Source organism: Bufo gargarizans, chromosome 11, assembly GCF_014858855.1.
Source record: "Bufo gargarizans isolate SCDJY-AF-19 chromosome 11, ASM1485885v1, whole genome shotgun sequence".
NCBI classification, from domain to species: domain Eukaryota; kingdom Metazoa; phylum Chordata; class Amphibia; order Anura; family Bufonidae; genus Bufo; species Bufo gargarizans.
The window spans coordinates 42476453-42498372 of record NC_058090.1 but is presented as its reverse complement, the minus strand read 5'-3'; the positions used below and the strand labels follow the sequence as shown (position 1 = coordinate 42498372).

Below are 21920 nucleotides of genomic sequence, written 5' to 3'. Positions count from 1 at the left end.
GAATGTCCTTGTCCACAAAATGGACAAGAACAGGACATGTTCTATATTTTTTGCGGAACAGACTTACGGACACAGAATTCATGCAGAGTCATAGTTCCGCAAGTTACTGGTTGAAAGGGAAAAAGGAGGCATCGTTTTCAGAACCAACCACCAACCACACACAGCGCAGCCAGGCAGCAGAAGGTTTGTCAATCTGGAAGAGAAGCGTTGCCCAGTCATGATCAAAGAGCCTAGTCTGCGTCTCGTCATAGATAAAACCTTATCAAGCCAAAGTTAAACTAACGCTTCATGTTGGATACTTTAAAATGAATATCTAGGCAAAATTGCATTAAATTTTAATTTTATTTTTTAGCCCAGGGTTAAAGGAGACCTGACATTTCTACTGTAGTAAACAATTCTGCATCATCAAATCTTATGACCTTGTGTTGTTCTATTCCTTTATTATTCATGTTAGAACTTATGAATTGCAAGCAGTTTGCAATGAAGGTCCAGATGGGTGTCACCAGTTGGGGGTCACATTATCCAATCCGAGCTGCCAATGTCCAAGACTGCAGGGACCCCAACTGGTTCGGTGCGAGCTGCTAGTAATTAATTCATTATTTCTGGCAGGAATAATAAAAGGAAGGGCACATCATAGAGCCAAAAAAAATAGAGGCTCCAGAATTGTTATAACATGGGGGATTCAAGTAGTTACTAAAACAGACATGTCAGGAGCGGTGACAGGTCCTCTGCAAAGGCCTGCTAGATACCTGATAATTAGGGATGAGCGAATTGACTTCGGATGAAACATCCTTAGTAGATTCGCGTAAAACTTTGTTTGAATACTGTACGGAGCGCTATTAGAATGTATTGATTCAGATGAGCCGAAGTTATTGCTTTGCTTAGTCTTGCGAGACTTCGGGTAATCACTTAAAAAAAATATAAGATCGGGCCAGCGGCTATCCATAGTATTCAGTATATTGGGCAGACTAGATGGGCCAAATGGTTCTTATCTGCCGACACATTCTATGTTTCTATGCTGCGGGACGGATACCCTGCAGATATGCTGCAGCCACGCGGGACGGATACCCTGCAGATATGCTGCAGCCACGCGGGACGGATACCCTGCAGATATGCTGCAGCCACGCGGGACGGATACCCTGCAGATATGCTGCAGCCACGCGGGACGGATACCCTGCAGATATGCTGCAGCCACGCGGGACGGATACCCTGCAGATATGCTGCAGCCACGCGGGACGGATACCCTGCAGATATGCTGCAGCCACGCGGGACGGATACCCTGCAGATATGCTGCAGCCACGCGGGACGGATACCCTGCAGATATGCTGCAGCCACGCGGGACGGATACCCTGCAGATATGCTGCAGCCACGCGGGACGGATACCCTGCAGATATGCTGCAGCCACGCGGGACGGATACCCTGCAGATATGCTGCAGCCACAGAGAAAATACTAAACAAAAAACACTAAAATTTATAGTGGTCAGATGGTGATATGGTACATAGCTGATTGCAGGAAATCCTGCTGTGCTCTCTTCTTAAAAGGATTAATTCATTTTGCCGCTTGAGCGGCATGAAGTGCGTCCGTGTGCGAAGGGCTACAAAATGAGTGGTTACTATATACGCCACATGCACAAAAGATCGAATGCATGTCATGAGCCGGTGCGAGGCGACCACTAATGAGAAAGGACGAGCCTTCTGCTGCCAAGTTCAACCACACTCCAATCCATCACGCTCCTCCACAAAGTCAGGCCCGCAGCTAGCAGACGTTAAGGACATTTCACCACACACTCCTAATTTCAGGGTGACAGTTAATCGTTAATATTACTCCAAGAACAGCACGTGTTAAAGTGAGATTCACTTCCAAACGACTCCAGCAGAGTTAAGAAGAGTCAAGTGGTCATGCAAGGAAAGGATGATTATATCCAAAGAAGGAACTACACTTGTTAATTGTTTAATATGTAAAAACACGGTTTATAAGTTAATTATGAATCTTTATTTAAAAAAAATTATAAACCTGCTAAAACAAGAAAATAAATTAAACATATCAAGCATTGGTAAGCACGACAGACATGTACATCAAGGAGGCACATGGTGAGAATTACTGGAACCTGTTAAGGTCATGTAAAACACATGTAAGTGGTGGATGGATCTTTCACGTCTATCATCCAAAGCTGACCAGACGACCCGCAAAAAAACGGACTGAAAATGGAATGCGATAACACAATAGAAGTTACTGCAGCTGAGGATCACTTCCTCTGATGGAGCCTCTACAACAAATGCTTCATACTGTCATCTAGTCAGTAGTGGTACTGTAACATTTAGGTCTCATGCATACGCCCCGCAAAATATGGAAGCAGTTGAATTCAAAGGGTCCGTGGTCCGCATTTTGTAGCCAAGTATAGGACATATTGTGTTAATTTGCGGAATATCCAGATTTCTGCTCCACTAAAAGATAGAATATGTCCGTAATATGCAGACTATGAACCCTTTGAAGTCAATGCATCTGCAAAAATGCGGATGGCACACAGACCACATCCATATTTTTAGGATTTGCGGCTTGCAGACCGCAAACAAGAAGCAATCGTGTGCATTAGGCCTTTATGTCACTAATGCAGAAGCACATTTTTTTTATTATGTATGCATTTGACCAGGAAAAATAATGCATCAGACCGCTAACTGGATCTAGATTTAGGTCTTCAGCTAGTCTTTTGTGGTACATTCAAGATGGCAGAACTTGAGGAGTTTAGTGGGATTGGATATAGTCTAAGGCTAGGTCTACACGACAACATTTGTCACGCGACAATTTTTATAATGATAGTCTATGGTGTCGCACTGCGACACAAGAGTCGCAAAAAAGCCATTCAAGATGGATTTTTCTGATACTGTCGCGTCGCAGCGTGACACCATAGACTACCATTTGCCCTATGTGTTGCGCGACTTATGTCGTCGTGTAGACCTAGTCTAATGGTTACGGACAGCCAGATAAGTCCTCCAACATGAACGTCATCATGCCAAATTTTGTGTCCTATTAACCTATATATGCACGCTCTGCTGATCCAATCATTCATGTTTGCAGGGGAGTCAGAAGATACAACAGCTTACCAACGTGTTGGGGCGAATTTTCTATTTGTGACCAGCTTAGGCCCGTTTCACACTTGCATTGTGGCATTCCAGTTTTGAGATCTGGCAGAGAATCTCGAAACCGGGCCAAAACGGATCAGTTTTGTCTCCATTCATTGTCGATCAGCTGTTTAAGAAGGCAGCAGCGCTCTTGTGAGCACCACGCCTGCCCCATGCTCACCAAGCACAGCACCGTACATTGTATAGTGGTTGTGCTTGGCATCGCGCTCAACCCCATTCACTTCTATGGGGCTGAGCTAAGCCTAAGCCACGCGACCGATGAACGTGTCATCACTCAGATTCTTTGGTCAGTCTGGACTTTTAGCTCACCCTCTACTATAGTTACCCTTTTGTACCTGTACAACATATGCCTTGTCCTTCCAGGCGTTTAAGACTGCGAAATTTAGGTTTCCAAGTTTAACTAATGAACAGCATCATCCTGAAACATACTGATAGAAAAAGCTACAGGAGGCCAAGATCCATGCTAGTCCTTCTCAGTACAGAATATACTGGCACGGCAGGATTTCTATAGCATGTGGACAGTTATAAACACCAATAAGAATACGTACAGATTTTAGTCTTTTTACTGCATCTTCACAGATGTGCATTCCTCGAGATTCGTCCACCTCCACGTGTCCCAGGTACTACGTAGAGAAAACAGAGAAGAGGTAACATGACTTTACATTTCGTACAAACATCAATTTAGATAATCACATTTTACATACGATGAGTTGCTCATTTAGCAGATCCAGTACCCCGGAGGGTGTTCTTAACCAAAGCTGCGCATCCCAAGACAATTACGCTTAAAAGGGAACGTGTCTTCAGAAAATGACCTGTTGTTTAAAAGGGTTTTCTGAGATTTTAATACTGATTACCTATCCTCTCGATGAGTCAGTCCCTGATCCGCGGGGGTCCAACACCCGGGACCCCGCTGATCAGCTGTTCGAGAAGGCATCGGTACTACTGTGCATGCTACAGCCTTCTCACAGCGCCGTACATTGTATGGCAGCTGTGCTTGCCATCACCTTCAGCCCCATTTACTTCAATGGGGCTGAATGCAATACCGAGTACAGCTGCTATACAATGTACGGTGCTGTGCCTGGTGAGCTGTGAGAAGGCCACGGCGCGCACAGGAGTACCGGTGCCTTTTCAAAGAGTTGACTGGCAGGGTGTCAGGTGTCGGAACCTCACCGATCAGATACTGATGACCTATCCTAAGGACCGTAGTATCAAAATCTAAAAAAAAATTAAATAAAAAAATAAATAAAAAACTTTAATAACAGTATAGGCAAGACAGCTGCCCCCATAGTCATGCTTATGAAATAGAATAAATCTGCAAATAGAATATAAAGACAAATGAGGGAAAAAAAGATGTGTGTCACTATCTTTTTTTAACTGGCAGAAAAAAATAAAAATAATCTGTGACACATTCAATGTTTTGCCTTAGGCCTCATGCACACGACCGTGGTGTGTTTTGCGGTCCGCAAATCGCAGATCCGCAAAACACGAATGGCGTCCGTGCGCGTTCCGCAATTTGCGGAACGGCACGGACAGCCTTTAATATAAATGCCTATTCTTGTCCGCAAAGCGCGGACAAGAATAGGATAGGTTATATTTTTTTAGCAGGGCCACGGAACGGAGCAACGGAGTGCTGTCCGCATCTTTTGCGGCCCCATTAAAGTGAATGGGTCCGCATCCGAGCCGTCAAAATGGCGGCTCGGATGTGGACCAAAACAACGGCTGTGTGCATGTGGCCCTATTGTGACTCCTGGGCAAAACTCCGCTTGTACATGGCAGGTGTGAGGCACTTCTGATAACCAGGAGATTATAGCAATATCAATCAGGAGATTTTGTGCCACGTAATTGGAGAAAGAGTTCAGAGTCAGATAATAGCCTACACCCCAGTGCAGACCCAGGGGCGTCCACACAGTGGGCAGGTGAAATCAGTCTTCTGTTCAAAGGGTTTACATCGACAGCTACTTCACAAATCCAGTGCCGTCATTCAATTCAATGGCAGCATCCGATGCACCGTGTAAAATGCAGATCACTTCAGTCACATGGACGCATAACACCATTTTTATAATGCTGGATAACAAACCCTTCAAATAAATGCTCTGCAGGGTCCAATTAGCATAAACCTCCACAAGATGGCGATAGACCGGGGTTCCATTAGCAGACATCCAAAAAATACCAGCGATCACAAGTGCACTGCTTACCCTGGAAGGGCCAAAGACTCAAATGAATCGGCACAATTAATTCTCTATTGCAGTCAGTCATCAATCCTCTATAAACGCACAATAAATCCTGGTAATTTGCAGATTAAGTCGCTGCACTTACACCAGCCGCTTCATTTGGCAAATAATAAGCGTAAATCCCTCACGAAAGGAAGAGCCCCGCAGTGATAAGCCGATATTGGCAGGGGACGCTGCAGGTAACCACACCGTTCCCCTGCAGCAACCATTCACGTGTAACACATGGTCTCAGAGTCTACCAGAGCAGAAGCTGCTTTTTCTAGCTCTACCCCTCTGCCTAAACTAATGGAATTGGGTTTTATACGGGGGTCCCCTCCGATGTCCATGTTTCCTATTAGAGCATATATACAGGGGTCAGTCCAGAACCTCTCTTATATACAGCACAGAAGGCTTATCCTATAAAGGGAAGATGTTCTACATATTTTTAAACTGTTGTATATGAATATTTCTTAGGGGTCATTTACACGACTGTATCCGTTTTGCCGGGTGGGTTCTGCATTTTGCAAATCGGCACGTCCTGCCCTGTCAGAAGTGAGGATTCTTGTCCGCATAACAGACACGAATAGGACGTTTTTTGGGGCTGCAGAATGGACATACGGATGCAGACGGCAGACAGCCGTGCTGTCCACATCTTTTGAAGTGAATGGGTCTGCATCCTATCTGCAAAAAATGCGTAACGGACACGGACTGAAAATGCGTTCATGTAAATGCTCTACTTTCTAGGTGACAACCAATATGGCTGCCTATTTATTTATTTTACACACTTATATAGCGCTGACATATTCCGCAGCGCTTTACAGACATTAGCATCAAGCTGGCCCCAATGGGGCTTACAGTCCAAGTTCCCTATCAGTATGTCTTTGGAGTGTAGGAGAAAAACGGAGAACCCGGAGGAAACCCACAGGGAGGACCTACAAACTCCATGTCGGACCCCAGCACTGCAAGGCATCAGTGCTAACCACTGAGCCACCATGCTGCCTATAACTATATACGGTATTCTAGGTCTGCTGCGAATCCTTTCAATGATGCAGTATTCATCCTATTTATTCTACTGCACAAATGAATACAGAAAGCCATCATCCTGCTTTACCACCAACAATATTTAAATGGAAGTGGATGCACCCATCAGAACGTGACCCTGTGTTCCTACCCCCTATGACTGTATACAGATGGGAGATAGGCACAACGATACAGGCTCCCACTGTGACAACACATAAAAGCCTTTAATCCGTCAGCAGAAGACAAGTGTTATTGCCGAATATGAATCACAACTGAGAGTGAACCCCTGCAGTGATTTCCAATGAAAATAGATTATGGCAGCCTGCTGGAGATAATCTTTACTGCCACTTGAAGTCTAACTTGTCATAAGGCAACAAATCACAACATACCATTAAGGAAATGTTCCTCTCTGTAAGCAGAAGTCTTCCAAGGATATCACATATACTATTTTCTTACTTTGAAGGCTTCAGCAAGAGGGGTATGAATGTCAATTTAAAGGGAACCTGTCATCAACTTTGTGCTGCCCATACTAACGGCAGAATAAAGTAGAGACGGGTGAGTTGATTTCAGCGGTCTGTCATTTATAAGTTAAAAGTAAGTGGTTGCCGAGAACCAGCATCACAATCATTGCAGACTGGGCCTGGAAAAGAGTCACGGCCACCTGAGAAGAGTCCTGGTTATTCATGATCTCCTGCTGATGGCTGACAGTCTTCTACCTAGTTTTCTCTCTTTCTCTCTAGGAGAGAACTGCCAATCATCAGCAGATGGGGAGAGAGCAGGAGATTAGGAATAACCAGGACTCTTCTCAGGTAGATGTGACTCTTCTCAAGGCCTGGGCTGCAATGATTATGATGCTGGTTCTCAGCAACCACTTACTAATATATTAGCTCATGAGTGACACAGCGCTGACATCAGTATTTCTGTCACTATTTTATGCTGCCCCCAGTGACATCAGCATAAAGTTCATGACAGGTTCCCTTTAAGAAATATGCGCCAGATACATGGAGTAGTGCCAAATAAAATGTTCATTTCTGTAAGTAATAAATGCAAGGGAGGGAAAAGAAGTCTATGCGTGTCCAGTACAGCTTGATATACGCGTTAAGGCCTCATGCACACGACCGTGTGGTCACCATGCCTGTGTTGCAGACCGCAAACCACAGACCCTGACCATGCGCACTCCACATCGCAGTTTGGAACCATTGGCTTCAGCAGTTCCGCGATCCACAAGATGCGGCGAAAGGTAAAACATGTTCTATATTTTGTGGTGCGGAATATGGACCCGGAAGCCCACGGAAGGACTTTGTTGTGTTTCTAGGGGCGTTTCCATTACTCCTAGAGGCTCTGCTCTCTCTGCAACTGCTGCGCCCTCTGCACTTTGATTGATGGAGCTCGCTGTGATGATTTCACTGAATGGCCCTGTCAATCAAAGTGGAGAGGGTGCAGCAGTTGCAGAGAGAGCAGAGCCTCTAGGTGTAACGGTAACGCCCCCATTGCTCCCAGAGGCTCATTTGCATATATTAAAACATAATTTTTCTCAGTAACGCGGGCACATATGAACATGGGACCAACACAGATATCTTCAGCTGCCACGCGCACAGAGGTCAGCCAGTTTCATAAGTACAAATCTGCTGACAGATGCCCTTTAGAGGAAGTCTGGTCACCAGTAACCTTCATATCCAACTAAGGGAATAAAACTATGATCAAAAAGCTGTTTTTCTTTTGTTAATCCGAGGCCACATTCCAGAGTTTTTCCTAATATGCATATCAGGCGTTTGGTGTAACAAGGGTGTCACCATTGCCCTCGTTGCACTGAAGCTCTGCACAAGAACACAGGGCCAGGTGAGACTGTCGCCAGTGACTGACCCTGTCAATCAAAGCAACTGGGGAGGGGCTTGTGGCAAAGCTTCAGTGCAAAGAGACCAACAGTGATGTCCTTGTTGCACCAAACACCTAATTTGCATATTACAAAACGACTCCTAACTATCTTAAAGGGGTTGTCCTACTTTACATTCAGAGCCAAATAATAAATATGGCACATTTTAGGACTCCATATAGCCACACCGCTTTTTTTTTTATTTTTATTTTTATTCTTACTTTTTTTTAAAGTGTCTAGTGAGGCATAACAAATCACATAACAAATCTGGTGAACGGCACGGACGACCGTAGTTCTACGCAATTTGATCCAGAATTATGGTGCATTTTGCTTAGTAAAATCGATGTGGTCGCCTGCAGCCAAAGACACAAAATACAGTACAAGCTTTGTAACAATGTGTTGTAATTACCTTAACCTGAAAGCTACATTTCCCAGTCCGCACCGACTCCTCATCTGTTTGCCACTGGTGGGGTCGGCTGGCCTCCGGGACATACACATCTTTCTTTCGCCTGAAACTTTGACGAAGTTTGTTCATTTTTCGAACCTCACAACCTGAAAAAAATATAAAGAAAAATCTGAAGAAACAGCAACATAGGTATAATGCTGTCCTCAAAAGGGGTTTTCCAGGTTTGTGCACTTTTGTCGCCCCTGGGTCACGTGTCGCTGGGTGACAAGTCACAGCTGAGGCCAGTCATTGGCTGCAGAAGTGCAGGTGACCATGTGAATCCGAAAAGTAACAGGACAGGGAGTGGAAGACTGCAGAAGAGAGGCTACAGACTCAGGGACTAAAAACAGAGCAGAACGAGGACCAGGAAAGTATAGTTTTTCAACAGGTACAGCAGACTGGGCTTGAAGTTGAAAAAAAGTGCACAAAGCTGGAAAACACATTTAATTACACAACAGCATAGACCAAGAAACAGTACTGGAAATGTTGGGGTAGGAGGTGCACTTGCAGTGGTAGTTGGAAATCACGGTCCCATTTTATCACCAACACAGTAGGGACAACTGTCATTAAAGCCTGGGGACAATGGCTAGTGATGTCAATTACCCACCCAGCTCACACTGCAGCGGTGGCATAAATAAGGGGGGTGCTCGGAGACAAGGGTTAAATAGGTGTGTGCATTTTATACGTTCCTTTGTAAGGGAACATCCATCTCATTAAGGCCTCATGCACACAGCCGTTGTGCGGCCGTTCCCTCCATTGGGGACCGCAATTGTGGTCCCCAATGCACGGGCAACATCCTTGCAGCGGGCTGGACCCATTCAACATTGAATGGGTTCGTGGTCTGTCTGCACCGCAAAAAAAATGACATGTCATATTTATTTGCGGTGCGGAACAACGAAAAGAAACACCACAGAAGCACTCCGTAGTGCTTTCGGTGTTCCGTGACTCAGTTCCACATCTCCGGAATTGCGGACCCATTCGAATGAATGTGATGCGTGGATTGCCGACCCACCGTTTGCGGGCCGCAATACAGCCACGGCCGCCCAACGTCCCTGGGTGTATGATGAAGTCTGCCTGGTATGCATAATCAAATCTGACAAAAAAATATATATAAAAAAATAAAAATAAAAAAAATATAATAATAATAATAATAATAATAATAATAAATAAGTTCTGGTTTTCAAAACCCATATTCAAATAACTGCATTGAGTTGATAGAGGGATACCACCTGTTAAGGACCACCTGATCAGTGGTGGTTTCAGCATTTGGAAACCCTATGATCACCTTCTAAAACAAATATGAATTGCCCAACAAAAATGACGACTTTAAAAAGACTTTTAAAGGGGTTTTCCCCGAGAGTTTTTTGTTAATGACCTATCCCCTGGATAGGTCATCAGTATCTGATCAGTGGGGGTCCGACACCCGGGACCCCCGTTGATCAGGTGTTTGAGAAGGCACTAGTGCTCACACAGCTTAGCCTAGGCCATGAACGTCAGGTTGATCAGTCACATGGCCTAGGCGCTGCTCAGCCCCACAGAAGTGAATGGGACTGAACTGCAATACCAAGCACAGCCGCTATACAATGTACAGCAGACAGAGGACATTCAGACATCTTTTGTTAGGGGGGTTAAAGGGGTTGTTCAAGATAAGAACACAAGAATGCCTTCTTCCAGAAACAAGTGTCACACTTGTCCATGGGTCAAGATGCCACACCACGTACAAGCTAGATGTCACTGTTTTTGGAAGAAAGCAGCCTGGTGTTTAATAACATACACAAACTCCTTAAATCTTTTTTTGGTGGATATTATACTGTGGACAAAACAAGCAAAGTTGTCTCTTGTCATACAGTTCAGTGTCCTCCTAATGGTGGACTCAAACGTTCATCAACAACTCTTCTTCTGAGGTCCCCAGAAATCTCCTTTTGTTTTTGCCATGATACATTTCCACAAATGAGTGGTAAAAAATCTGACTTTGATAGATCCCCATTCTTTAGATAAAACAGGTTGACCACTCACTCCTGATTGTCATCCTAGTGATGGAAAACACCTGACTCGTGATATTGGATAATGTTTCTCAATTAATAAATTACCAAGTGTAATATTTTTGACTCATTTGTTTGATTTGGATCGCTTTATCTACTTTTAGGACTTCTGATGTTGTTTCAGGTCAAATTTTTACATACATATAGAAAATTCTGAATGGTACACAAGCATTCAAGCATCACTGTATATTAGCAAAGATCTAAGACCACACCAAAAATGCAGCTAGAATCTGCAGGGACGGAGAACATGGCAGTCAGCCAAACCAACACTTGGCTGAGCAAAAAACTACGCTTGAAAATCTGGAAGTACTCTCCATGTTCTTTATTTCAGTTTGAGTCATAGTGAACATTGTGAAAAGACTTCATGTTCTTCACAGTCAGATACGTGCATCATGTAAGGACTAAAAAGTCAGGGGAAGAAGAAAACCCTCCTGGTTCCAGAGTGCAATTATAAAAAAGGATAATAAATAAATAAATAGATTTCAAAAAATTAAAAGGATCCGGCATTTTTTCCCATTGACATGCATGAATGCCGAATCCGGCCCCGAGTGTTGCGGCAAAACGGATCCGGCATTGCGGTCTGCGCATGCTCAGACTGCCAAAAAAGTGAAAAAAATTAATGCCGGATCGGGCATTTCAATGCATTTGTCATACGGATCAGGATCCTGATCCGTCTGACCAATGCCATCAGTTTGCATGCGTTTTGACGGATCTGGCAGACAGTTCCGGCAACGGAACTGCCTGCCGGAATCCTCTGCCGCAAGTGTGAAAGTACCCCAAGACCAGCATTTTATATACACTCCTCTTAATAATACGGGGTGCATCTCTGCAGGGTCATGTGCCAGAAGTGAAATCAATGGCAGCTAGGAAGCCGGTGTAGACTTCAGGTAAACTTTACCCCAGTTTTCTGGCATGAACAATAATCAAAATGCCAGGCCCAACTCTGTACCACTAATTCCCTCCACCACTTTTTGGAAGAAGGGGCGAACGGGTCACATACCCAGCCAAAAGTTGCACATTTTTGTGCAAGGGGGGAGGGGGGGTCAGCAATTGCCTTTTAGGGTACATTAAAATTGGGCAAGCTCTTTGCTACCTGACTTCTTCCAAGATGGCAGTGCTTGAAGTCATAGACCTGAAACCCAAGACAGAACTTCCAGTTCTGATTTATTTCACAGAGACATTGAAATCAGCGCCCTCTAAGATTTTCACATGGACACGTTTATATCTTGGTCCATTTAATTTTGATGGCAATTTGAAATCTCATGCTGTCCTTATAAAAAGAATTCAATTACAGAAGCAACAGTTGTCATGTGATTACCAAAGCAGCCTCAGGCTTTGGGCCCGTAAATAGGAATTACTTTTATGAGGATCAAATGAATGAGAGTAACAATATGCTAGGAGTGTGTACGCGCCCCTTGAGTTTTTGTAGGCTTCCTCTCGCGCTCAGCTTCTTTCCCACAATGCAAAAGCATACGGATATGTCAAAAACAGAAAACGTTGCCGACTGCATAAATGTAACAATCCTAAAATATCTGTAAAGGATGGACTGCAGGACGGTTTTGCAGCAATGAAAGAGCTGAGCAGATTGATATAGTTTTGTGGGAAATGATTCAGTAAAACTTGTATTTTATACAATAAAACCTCTACTACTTCTGACTTCATTGTACACAGGAGGTGTTAATTGATAGCATTCTCTCAGTAAGTGTGTATACAGAGATAGCCGTCAGTCACTGATGATTGTACACAGGGGAGGCATTATCAGTGATTGATAGCATTCTCTGTGTAAGTGTGTATACAAAGATAGCTGTCAGCCACTGATAGCTGTACACAGGGGAGGTGTTATCAGTGATTGATAGCATTCTCTGTGTAAGTGTGTATACAAAGATAGCTGTCAGTCACTGATGATTGTACACAGGGGAGGCATTATCAGTGATTGATAGCATTCTCTGTGTAAGTGTGTATACAAAGATAGCTGTCAGCCACTGATAGCTGTACACAGGGGAGGTGTTATCAGTGATTGATAGCATTCTCTGTGTAAGTGTGTATACAAAGATAGCTGTCAGTCACTGATGATTGTACACAGGGGAGGCATTATCAGTGATTGATAGCATTCTCTGTGTAAGTGTGTATACAGAGATAGCTGCCAGCCACTGATAGCTGTGCATAGGGGGAGGCATTATCAGTGATTGATAGCATTCTCTGTGTAAGTGTGTATACAGAGGTAGCTGTCAGCCACTGATAGCTGTACACAGGGAGGTGTTATCAGTGATTGATAGCATTCTCTGTGTAAGTGTGTATACAAAGATAGCTGTCAGTCACTGATAGCATTCTCTGTGTAAGGGCTCATTCAGATGGCCGTATGCTATCCGCTAAAATGTGGATCTGTTTTTTTTGCAGATTGGATGCTGACCCATTCCCTTCTATGGGGCCCTTTTCTATTCCACGGTTCCACAAAACAAATTAAACATGTCCTATACTTGTCCGTGAAAATCAGGACATAGCCCCATTGAAGTCTATGTGTCTGCAAAAATACTGAATGCTATCCGTTTTTTTTTTGCGGATCGGCAAGAAAAAAAAAACGGATAGCATTCAGTATTTTTGCGGACAGCATACGGTCGTCTGAATGAGCCCTAAGTGTGTATACAGAGAAAGCTGTCAGTCACTGATATCTGTACACAGGGGAGGTGTTATCAGTGATTGATACAATTACCTGTGTACTTTACACAGGGCGGTCATCTACATTCCGAAAGAGCTAAGGTTTAAAGGGGTTATCCAATATCATAGCCCCGCCTCCTCCGATGTGCCGGGCCCCTCACATTGAATATCCTTACCCCGATCCCCACGCCGATCCTGGTCCCCGCACTGCTGCTTCTCCATGCACATAGATTAAAACATCCGTTGTCGGCGGGTTGGAGTTTGAGCAACCAATGGCAGGCAGTGACTGGGACACGCCTCCCTAACATCGCGGGTGACGCTAGGGAGGTTTGTCCTTGTCCCCGCCTGCCATTGGCTGCTAACCCCCCCCCCCCCAAGGCGATGCAGGACCAGGAGCGGCGCCGGAAGCGGGGTAAGTATATTCATTGTGAGGGGCCCGACACATGGGGGGGGGGGGGGCTGTTTATGATATAAGATAACCCCTGTAAAAGTATAAATTGCAACATTAAGGCTACTTTCACACTTGCGGCAGAGAGATCAGGCAAAATGTATGCTAACTGATGGCATTAGTAAGACTGATCAGGATCCTGATCAGTCTTAAAAATGCCTGATCAGTCGAAAAAATGCATCGAAATGCCGGATCCGTCGTTCCAGTGTCATCCGGCAAAACGGATCCAGCATTTATTTTTTTCACCTTTTTTTCAGTCTGCGCATGCGCAGACCAGAAGGACGGGTCCGGCATTCTGAACGCCGAATCCGGCACTAATACATCCCTATGGGAAAAAATGCCGGATCCGGCGTTCAGGCATGTCTTCAGTTTTTTTCGCCGGAGAGAAAACCGTAGCATGCTGCGGTTTTCTCTTTTGCCTGATCAGTCAAAACGACTGAACTGAAGACATCCTGATGCAAACTGAACGGATTACTCTCCATTCAGAATGCATGGGGATAAAACTGATCAGTTCTTTTCCGGTATAGAGCCCCTGTGACGGAACTCTATGCCGGAAAAGAAAAACGCAAGTGTGAAAGTAGCCTTACTAAACCCTTTTCCACAAAACAATTTATGAATCTGCTCAGCTCCTCCCGCTCTATAACATGCTGCTTGCGATTGCACTGCAATATGTGGAGAAAGTTCTCTTGAACTCTACTCCAATTAGACCTAGGGCTTTGGAAGGGGAAAACCACTGATAAAAGCAAAAAGTCCTATATGGGCAGATACAGTGTTATTCCTCCTGTACACACATTACTTACCACATCTTCATTATACAGAGATTGCCTTTTTAGAATACGTATGGCAATTTTGTAGTACACTTTGAAAAATATTCCCAGTATTGCAAAGTCAAAGAAACTTGTACTTTTGAGTTTCACTGTCTCATTATTTTCATTATGAAAGTTACCCAACTTTATACAATGATTCGAGGAGTTGTCTCAGCGCAGACAATGATATCTCTATGAGTCATGGGCCAAGCATGCAACTTCCAAAGAAAGATGAGTGGAGTCATCAGGGGATATTCCTAGCGTCACTGTCACTTGGCTTTAGTGAATACCAGGGGTCACAGTGGAAGCATTGAGAATTGGACATGCCGAAATCCAACGGCAGAAATTAGGGGACAATTTTATGTGTGTACCTTGGGATCAGGTACATGCAACATCGGCTATTGGGGCAAATAGGCATTGGACAGGTCAACCAATATGATCCTATTGTTAAAGGGGCTCTCAAGCACTTCTATACTGATGAAAATCCTCCGGGTAGATCATCAAAATGTGATCAATGGAGTCTGACTCTGGGAAAACCACTGACCAGCTGCTGAAAGAAGCCGCAGCGCTCAACCCAGAGCTATGGCCTTTTGCTGGGTCAGTCACATCACGTACATACATTGGTCACAGTCTCGTTCAAGTAAATGGGATTGAGCTGCAATACCAAGTACAGCCACTATACCATGGATGGCACTGTGCTTTCTATATTAAAGGGGTTGTACGGGCTTTTACTATTGATGACCTATCCTCAGCCGTCTCCTAAAAAAGATGATTGGCGGAGTTGTCGTGTGTTGGACCCCCACTGATCTGATATTAATGACCTATCCTGAGGATAGGTCATCAATAGTAAAAGCCCGGACAACCCCTTTAAGAAAAGGCTAGAGAGCTGCGGCCCTTCAAAGAGCTCATAGACAGGAGTGCAGGGAGTCAGATCCCCACCAATCAGATATTGATGACCCATCCTGATGAGATCATCAATATTCGAGCTCCGTAAACCCCTTTTAGCAGTGGACAGCCATTTCAATGGCTAGCCTCCAATATTTGGCAAGGCGATATGGCTTCTCCCACTAGTCCCTCTGCTTCTGTCTGTAGATAGTTGTAGCAGTTGAGACCCGATTCCTGCAAAACACAGGAGGGAATGCTAGTGGAAAGTCAGCAATAAGCGGAGAACAATGTTGTCTAACCTGTGACGCTCCATTGTTGCCCTGACTGCCTACAGCGCATGAACAGTATGAATGCATGTGCAGAGCAGGATCCCTCCACCGCCGCCATCTTGTGGCCCATGTGCACGGCACAGGAGAACTGGAGTCTTGGCGACCCCTTTTAATGTATAAATAGGTGAAACCCATTGGACTATATTGTTCAGGAACTTCTAACGAGGACTCTCGGCACTGACCTTGTACACAATTTGGTCCTCACAGTACATTTTCCAGTTTGTGATCATTAACTGGGTCAGTTATTTGCTCCAGTGCTTTTTTCCTCCAGTTACCATATCTAAAAATGGTCTCGTCGCCGTACGCACAATGTTGTTAATATGTACACGGCTCATATGCCCCAAGCATTATAAAAACGAGAGAATGCGCTGCAGCTAATAAGAGATCGCTGCGTCACAAGGATGCCGACGTCTCCGAGACCTACTGAACGCGGTCTGCTCCATTATGTAAATTATGGATGAACAGAAGATTCCCAAATTTAGTTTGTAAAAGTGAATGCACGTCAAAATCCGCAAGCGACAAAAGATGATTTGTAGGCATATCTACGGTGGACAGTCTATTTATACGTGAAACATGATGGGAAGACACTGCTGGGGCCACAGGAGCTGAGGATCTCAAGGATAAACCAGGAGTGAAAGTAATTAACACTGGCTGACCTGTTACCTGTGCACTCGGCAGCTGAAGGCGTCTGTGTTGGTCCCATGTCCATATGTGTCCGTGTTACTGAGAATAATAAAGTTTTAATATATGCAAACAAGCCTCTAGGAGCAACGGGGGCGTTGTCATTACACCTAGAGGCTCTGCTCTCTTTGCAACTGCCGCATCCTCTGCACTTTGATTGACAGGGGCAGGTGTGATGTTTACACGGGTCCTTTCAATTAACCCCTTGGAGAGCTCCGCTGTACATGTACAGCGCACGTCGGCACTTTAAAGATGGCGCCTGTTCGTACGCGCACAGTGGCCGCCATAGCGTCCGGGTTTCTGCTGCCTGGGGCAAATGTATGCGAAACACCCAGAAAGCAAATATTTAACTCTTCAGACCCCATGGTCAAATGTGACCCATAGCTTCGGGCTTAGTCCATATGTTATGCTTGCATCTATTATTATAGTGCATTATTTTCTGTGATTGTATAAATGTAGCCATGTACATCCGCAACATTCATTATTATATTGTGCAGGATGTTTTATTTTACTTTTTTCCGTGATTTTTATTTTTTTTCATAGCATATGAGTGGTGCAGATGTGAGTATATACCAATAGAGGCCAGAACATGACAGCACTATACTGGTATATAGCGAATGGTATGGTGTGTTCTGTGATGGATACATACTGGCAAGTTAATGATGGACAGTTATAGTCACTAAAGCTAAATGCACACGATCAGGATTGCACGGATTTGCGTGCGGAGAATCCGCACCGTAGGTCATGTACATTGTATTCTATGAAATTCTCAATGATTTTAAAATCCGCAGCATGTCAATTTATTTTAATTTTTCCTGACCAGATTGTCTTCATTCACTTAGTAAAATCCGCATGCAAATCCACACCAATTAATGCGGATTGACCGCACAGATTTGCCTGCGAACACCTGTGGATTTCAGTGCGGATTCTCCGCACATGAATCCTGAACGTGTGCATATACCCTTAGGGTGACACACACACACACACACACACACACACACACACACAGTACAGACCAAAAGTGTTCATGACTATGAAAATTGTAGATTCACACTGAAGGCATCAAAACTATGAATTAACACATGTGGAATTATATACATAACAAAAAAGTGTGAAACAACTGAAAATATGTCATATTCTAGGTTCTTCAAAGTAGCCACCTTTTGCTTTGATTACTGCTTTGCACACTCTTGGCATTCTCTTGATGAGCTTCAAGAGGTAGTCACCTGAAATGGTCTTCCAACAATCTTGAAGGAGTTCCCAGAGATGCTTAGCACTTGTTGGCCCTTTTACCTTCACTCTGTGGTCCAGCTCACCCCAAACCATCTCGATTGGGTTCAGGTCCAGTGACTGTGGAGGCCAGGTCATCTGGCGCAGCACCCCATCACTCTCCTTCATTGTCAAATAGCCCTTACACAGCCTGGAGGTGTATTTGGGGTCATTGTCCTGTTGAAAAATAAATGATGGTCCAACTAAACGCAAACCGGATGGAATAGCATGCCGATGCAAGGTGCTGTGGTAGCCATGCTGGTTCAGTATGCCTTCAATTTTGAATAAATCCCCAACAGTGTCACCAGCAAAGCACCCCCACACCATCACACCTCCTCCTCCATGCTTCACGGTGGGAACCAGGCATGTAGAGTCCATCCGTTCACCTTTTCTGCGTCGCACAAAGACACGGTGGTTGGAACCAAAGATCTCAAATTTGGACTCTTCAGACCAAAGCACAGATTCCCACTGGTCTAATGTCCATTCCTTGTGTTCTTTAGCCCAAACAAGTCTCTTCTGCTTGTTGCCTGTCCTTAGCAGTGGTTTCCTAGCAGAAATTCTACCATGAAGGCCTGATTCGCACAGTCTCCTCTTAACAGTTGTTCTAGAGATGTGTCTTCTGCTAGAACTCTGTGTGGCATTGACCTGGTCTCTAATCTGAGCTGCTGTTAACCTGCGATTTCTGAGGCTGGTGACTCGGGTGAACTTATCCTCCGCAGCAGAGGTGACTCTTGGTCTTCCTTTCCTGGGGCGGTCCGCATGTGAGCCAGTTTCTTTGTAGCGCTTGATGGTTTTTGTGACTGCACTTGGGGACACTTTCAAAGTTTTCCCAATTTTTCGGACTGACTGACCTTCATTTCTTAAAGTAATGATGGCCACTCGTTTTTCTTTACTTAGAATTTGTATTATGGCAAGAAAAAAGCAGCTAACAGTCTATTCAGTAGGACTATCAGCTGTGTATCCACCTGACTTCTCCACAAAGCAACTGATGGTCCCAACCCCATTTATAAGGCAAGAAATCCCATTTATTAAACCTGACAGGGCACACCTGTGAAGTGAAAACCATTTCAGGTGACTACCTCTTGAAGCTCATCAAGAGAATGCCAAGAGTGTGCAAAGCAGTAATCAAAGGAAAAGGTGGCTACTTTGAAGAACCTAGAATATGACATATTTTCAGTTGTTTCACACTTTTTTGTTATGTGTATAATTTCACATGTGTTAATTCACAGTTTTGATGCCTTCAGTGTGAATCTACAATTTTCATAGTCATTAAAATAAAGAAAACTCTTTGAATGAGAAGGTGTGTCCAAACTCTCTCTCTCTCTCTCTCTCTCTCTCTCTCTCTCTATCTATATATATATATATATATATATATACATACAGGTCCTTCTAAAAAAATTAGCATATTGTGATAAAGTTCATTATTTTCTGTAATGTACTGATAAACATTAGACTTTCATATATTTTAGATTCATTACACACCAACTGAAGTAGTTCAAGCCTTTTATTGTTTTAATATTGATGATTTTGGCATACAGCTCATGAAAACCCAAAATTCCTATCTCAAAAAATTAGCATATCATGAAAAGGTTCTCTAAACGAGCTATTAACCTAATCATCTGAATCAACTAATTAACTCTAAACACCTGCAAAAGATTCCTGAGGCTTTTAAAAACTCCCAGCCTGGTTCATTACTCAAAACCGCAATCATGGGTAAGACTGCCGACCTGACTGCTGTCCAGAAGGCCATCATTGACACCCTCAAGCAAGAGGGTAAGACACAGAAAGAAATTTCTGAACGAATAGGCTGTTCCCAGAGTGCTGTATCAAGGCACCTCAGTGGGAAGTCTGTGGGAAGGAAAAAGTGTGGCAGAAAACGCTGCACAACGAGAAGAGGTGACCGGACCCTGAGGAAGATTGTGGAGAAGGACCGATTCCAGACCTTGGGGGACCTGCGGAAGCAGTGGACTGAGTCTGGAGTAGAAACATCCAGAGCCACCGTGTACAGGCGTGTGCAGGAAATGGGCTACAGGTGCCGCATTCCCCAGGTCAAGCCACTTTTGAACCAGAAACAGCGGCAGAAGCGCCTGACCTGGGCTACAGAGAAGCAGCACTGGACTGTTGCTCAGTGGTCCAAAGTACTTTTTTCGGATGAAAGCAAATTTTGCATGTCATTCGGAAATCAAGGTGCCAGAGTCTGGAGGAAGACTGGGGAGAGGGAAATGCCAAAATGCCTGAAGTCCAGTGTCAAGTACCCACAGTCAGTGATGGTCTGGGGTGCCATGTCAGCTGCTGGTGTTGGTCCACTGTGTTTTATCAAGGGCAGGGTCAATGCAGCTAGCTATCAGGAGATTTTGGAGCACTTCATGCTTCCATCTGCTGAAAAGCTTTATGGAGATGAAGATTTCATTTTTCAGCACGACCTGGCACCTGCTCACAGTGCCAAAACCACTGGTAAATGGTTTACTGACCATGGTATTACTGTGCTCAATTGGCCTGCCAACTCTCCTGACCTGAACCCCATAGAGAATCTGTGGGATATTGGGAAGAGAAAGTTGAGAGACGCAAGACCCAACACTCTGGATGAGCTTAAGGCCGCTATCGAAGCATCCTGGGCCTCCATAACACCTCAGCAGTGCCACAGGCTGATTGCCTCCATGCCACGCCGCATTGAAGCAGTCATTTCTGCAAAAGGATTCCCGACCAAGTATTGAGTGCATAACTGAACATAATTATTTGAAGGTTGACTTTTTTTGTATTAAAAACACTTTTATTTTATTGGTCGGATGAAATATGCTAATTTTTTGAGATAGGAAATTTGGGTTTTCATGAGCTGTATGCCAAAATCATCAATATTAAAACAATAAAAGGCTTGAACTACTTCAGTTGGTGTGTAATGAATCTAAAATATATGAAAGTCTAATGTTTATCAGTACATTACAGAAAATAATGAACTTTATCACAATATGCTAATTTTTTTAGAAGGACCTGTATATACACACACACACACACACACACACACACGTGGGACCACTACAGATGTCTTAAGCTGCCAAGCGCACATTTAACAGGTCAGCCATAGGTACAAAACTGCTGACAGATGCCTCTTTAAACGTAGCTACCAGTTTTCAAAACTGGAGCGAGTGGTGTAAAAATGCAAAAAGGTCGAAACCTTTTTAAACAAATAAGACCAAAAAGGCAGAATTCTGGAGCGCAGGGCTTCGTACATTATTACCCCCTGTTTGTTTTCCCTTCCAATCTTACCAGGGTAACAAATAGAACCTAAATTATTAAAGTTCACCTACTAGAACACATTATCCTGTTAATTTACTTTTATATCCTCCTGGATTCACTTTAAAAGCAAAGCAATAACATTCTCCGTATTAGTGCACACGATCAGTATTTGTGCCGGAGGAGAAATGCGCTCAGAGAGGAGACGGAGGTTATAGGACACCATTAGTATCAGCTCTGCAAGCTGAAAACAACGCAAGCCAGAAAAGCACTCACTAGAATCAGGAACAATGTTTACCTTGTCAAAATTTCAGTGAGGTGCCTACAGCTCCAAGTGGTAACCAGAGCTAATGGCCGTAGGCCGACAGAAGCAAAAGATTCCCCGGGCCTGGCCCCAATGCAATATCAGAGCCTGTAAATTACCCTGCATTTAAATTACTGGTCTCCTCAGAAACGCAGGATTTATAAAAGGTTAAAAGCAGGTCTTACTTTCATGGAGTCTCAGGACTCGCCCTCTAATGCCTCTTGGCCAGTTGGTGCCACTAAGAGGAATCATGGGGAAAGGGGACCGGTCAGAAATGCCCATTAGCACCAACATGAAGTGACTTAAAGGTATTGTCTCACTTCAGCCAATGGCATTTATTATGTCGAGAAAGTTAATACAAGCCACTTACTAATGTATTGTGATTGTCCATATTGCCTCCTTTGTTGGCTGGATTCATTTTTCCATCACATTATACACTGCTCGTTTCCAGGGGTTACGACCACCCTGCAATCTAACAGCAGTGGTGGTCGGGCTTGCACACTATGAGAAAAAGCTGCAGCCTATGCGCACTACTGCAGGCAAAATTATTCATTTCCTAAATGTAAAACAGGGCACTGTTT

The 21920-nt window shown here is 44.1% G+C and overlaps 1 protein-coding gene across 6 annotated transcripts in view; it reads right to left on the bottom strand.

Moving 5' to 3' along the window:
* The window catches only part of NUMB (NUMB endocytic adaptor protein), a 91943-nt gene that overhangs the window by 21562 nt on the left and 48461 nt on the right, over nucleotides 1–21920 (bottom strand). For all 6 annotated transcript variants that reach the window (XM_044271470.1, XM_044271475.1, XM_044271472.1 and 3 more), the window contains exons 3-4: nucleotides 8654–8796; nucleotides 3690–3764 (exon numbers count right to left, since the gene is read on the bottom strand). In XM_044271470.1, coding sequence (XP_044127405.1) covers nucleotides 3690–3764; nucleotides 8654–8779 — 201 coding nt within the window. In that variant the 5' untranslated portion in view covers nucleotides 8780–8796. The remainder of the gene's footprint in view (nucleotides 1–3689; nucleotides 3765–8653; nucleotides 8797–21920) is intronic.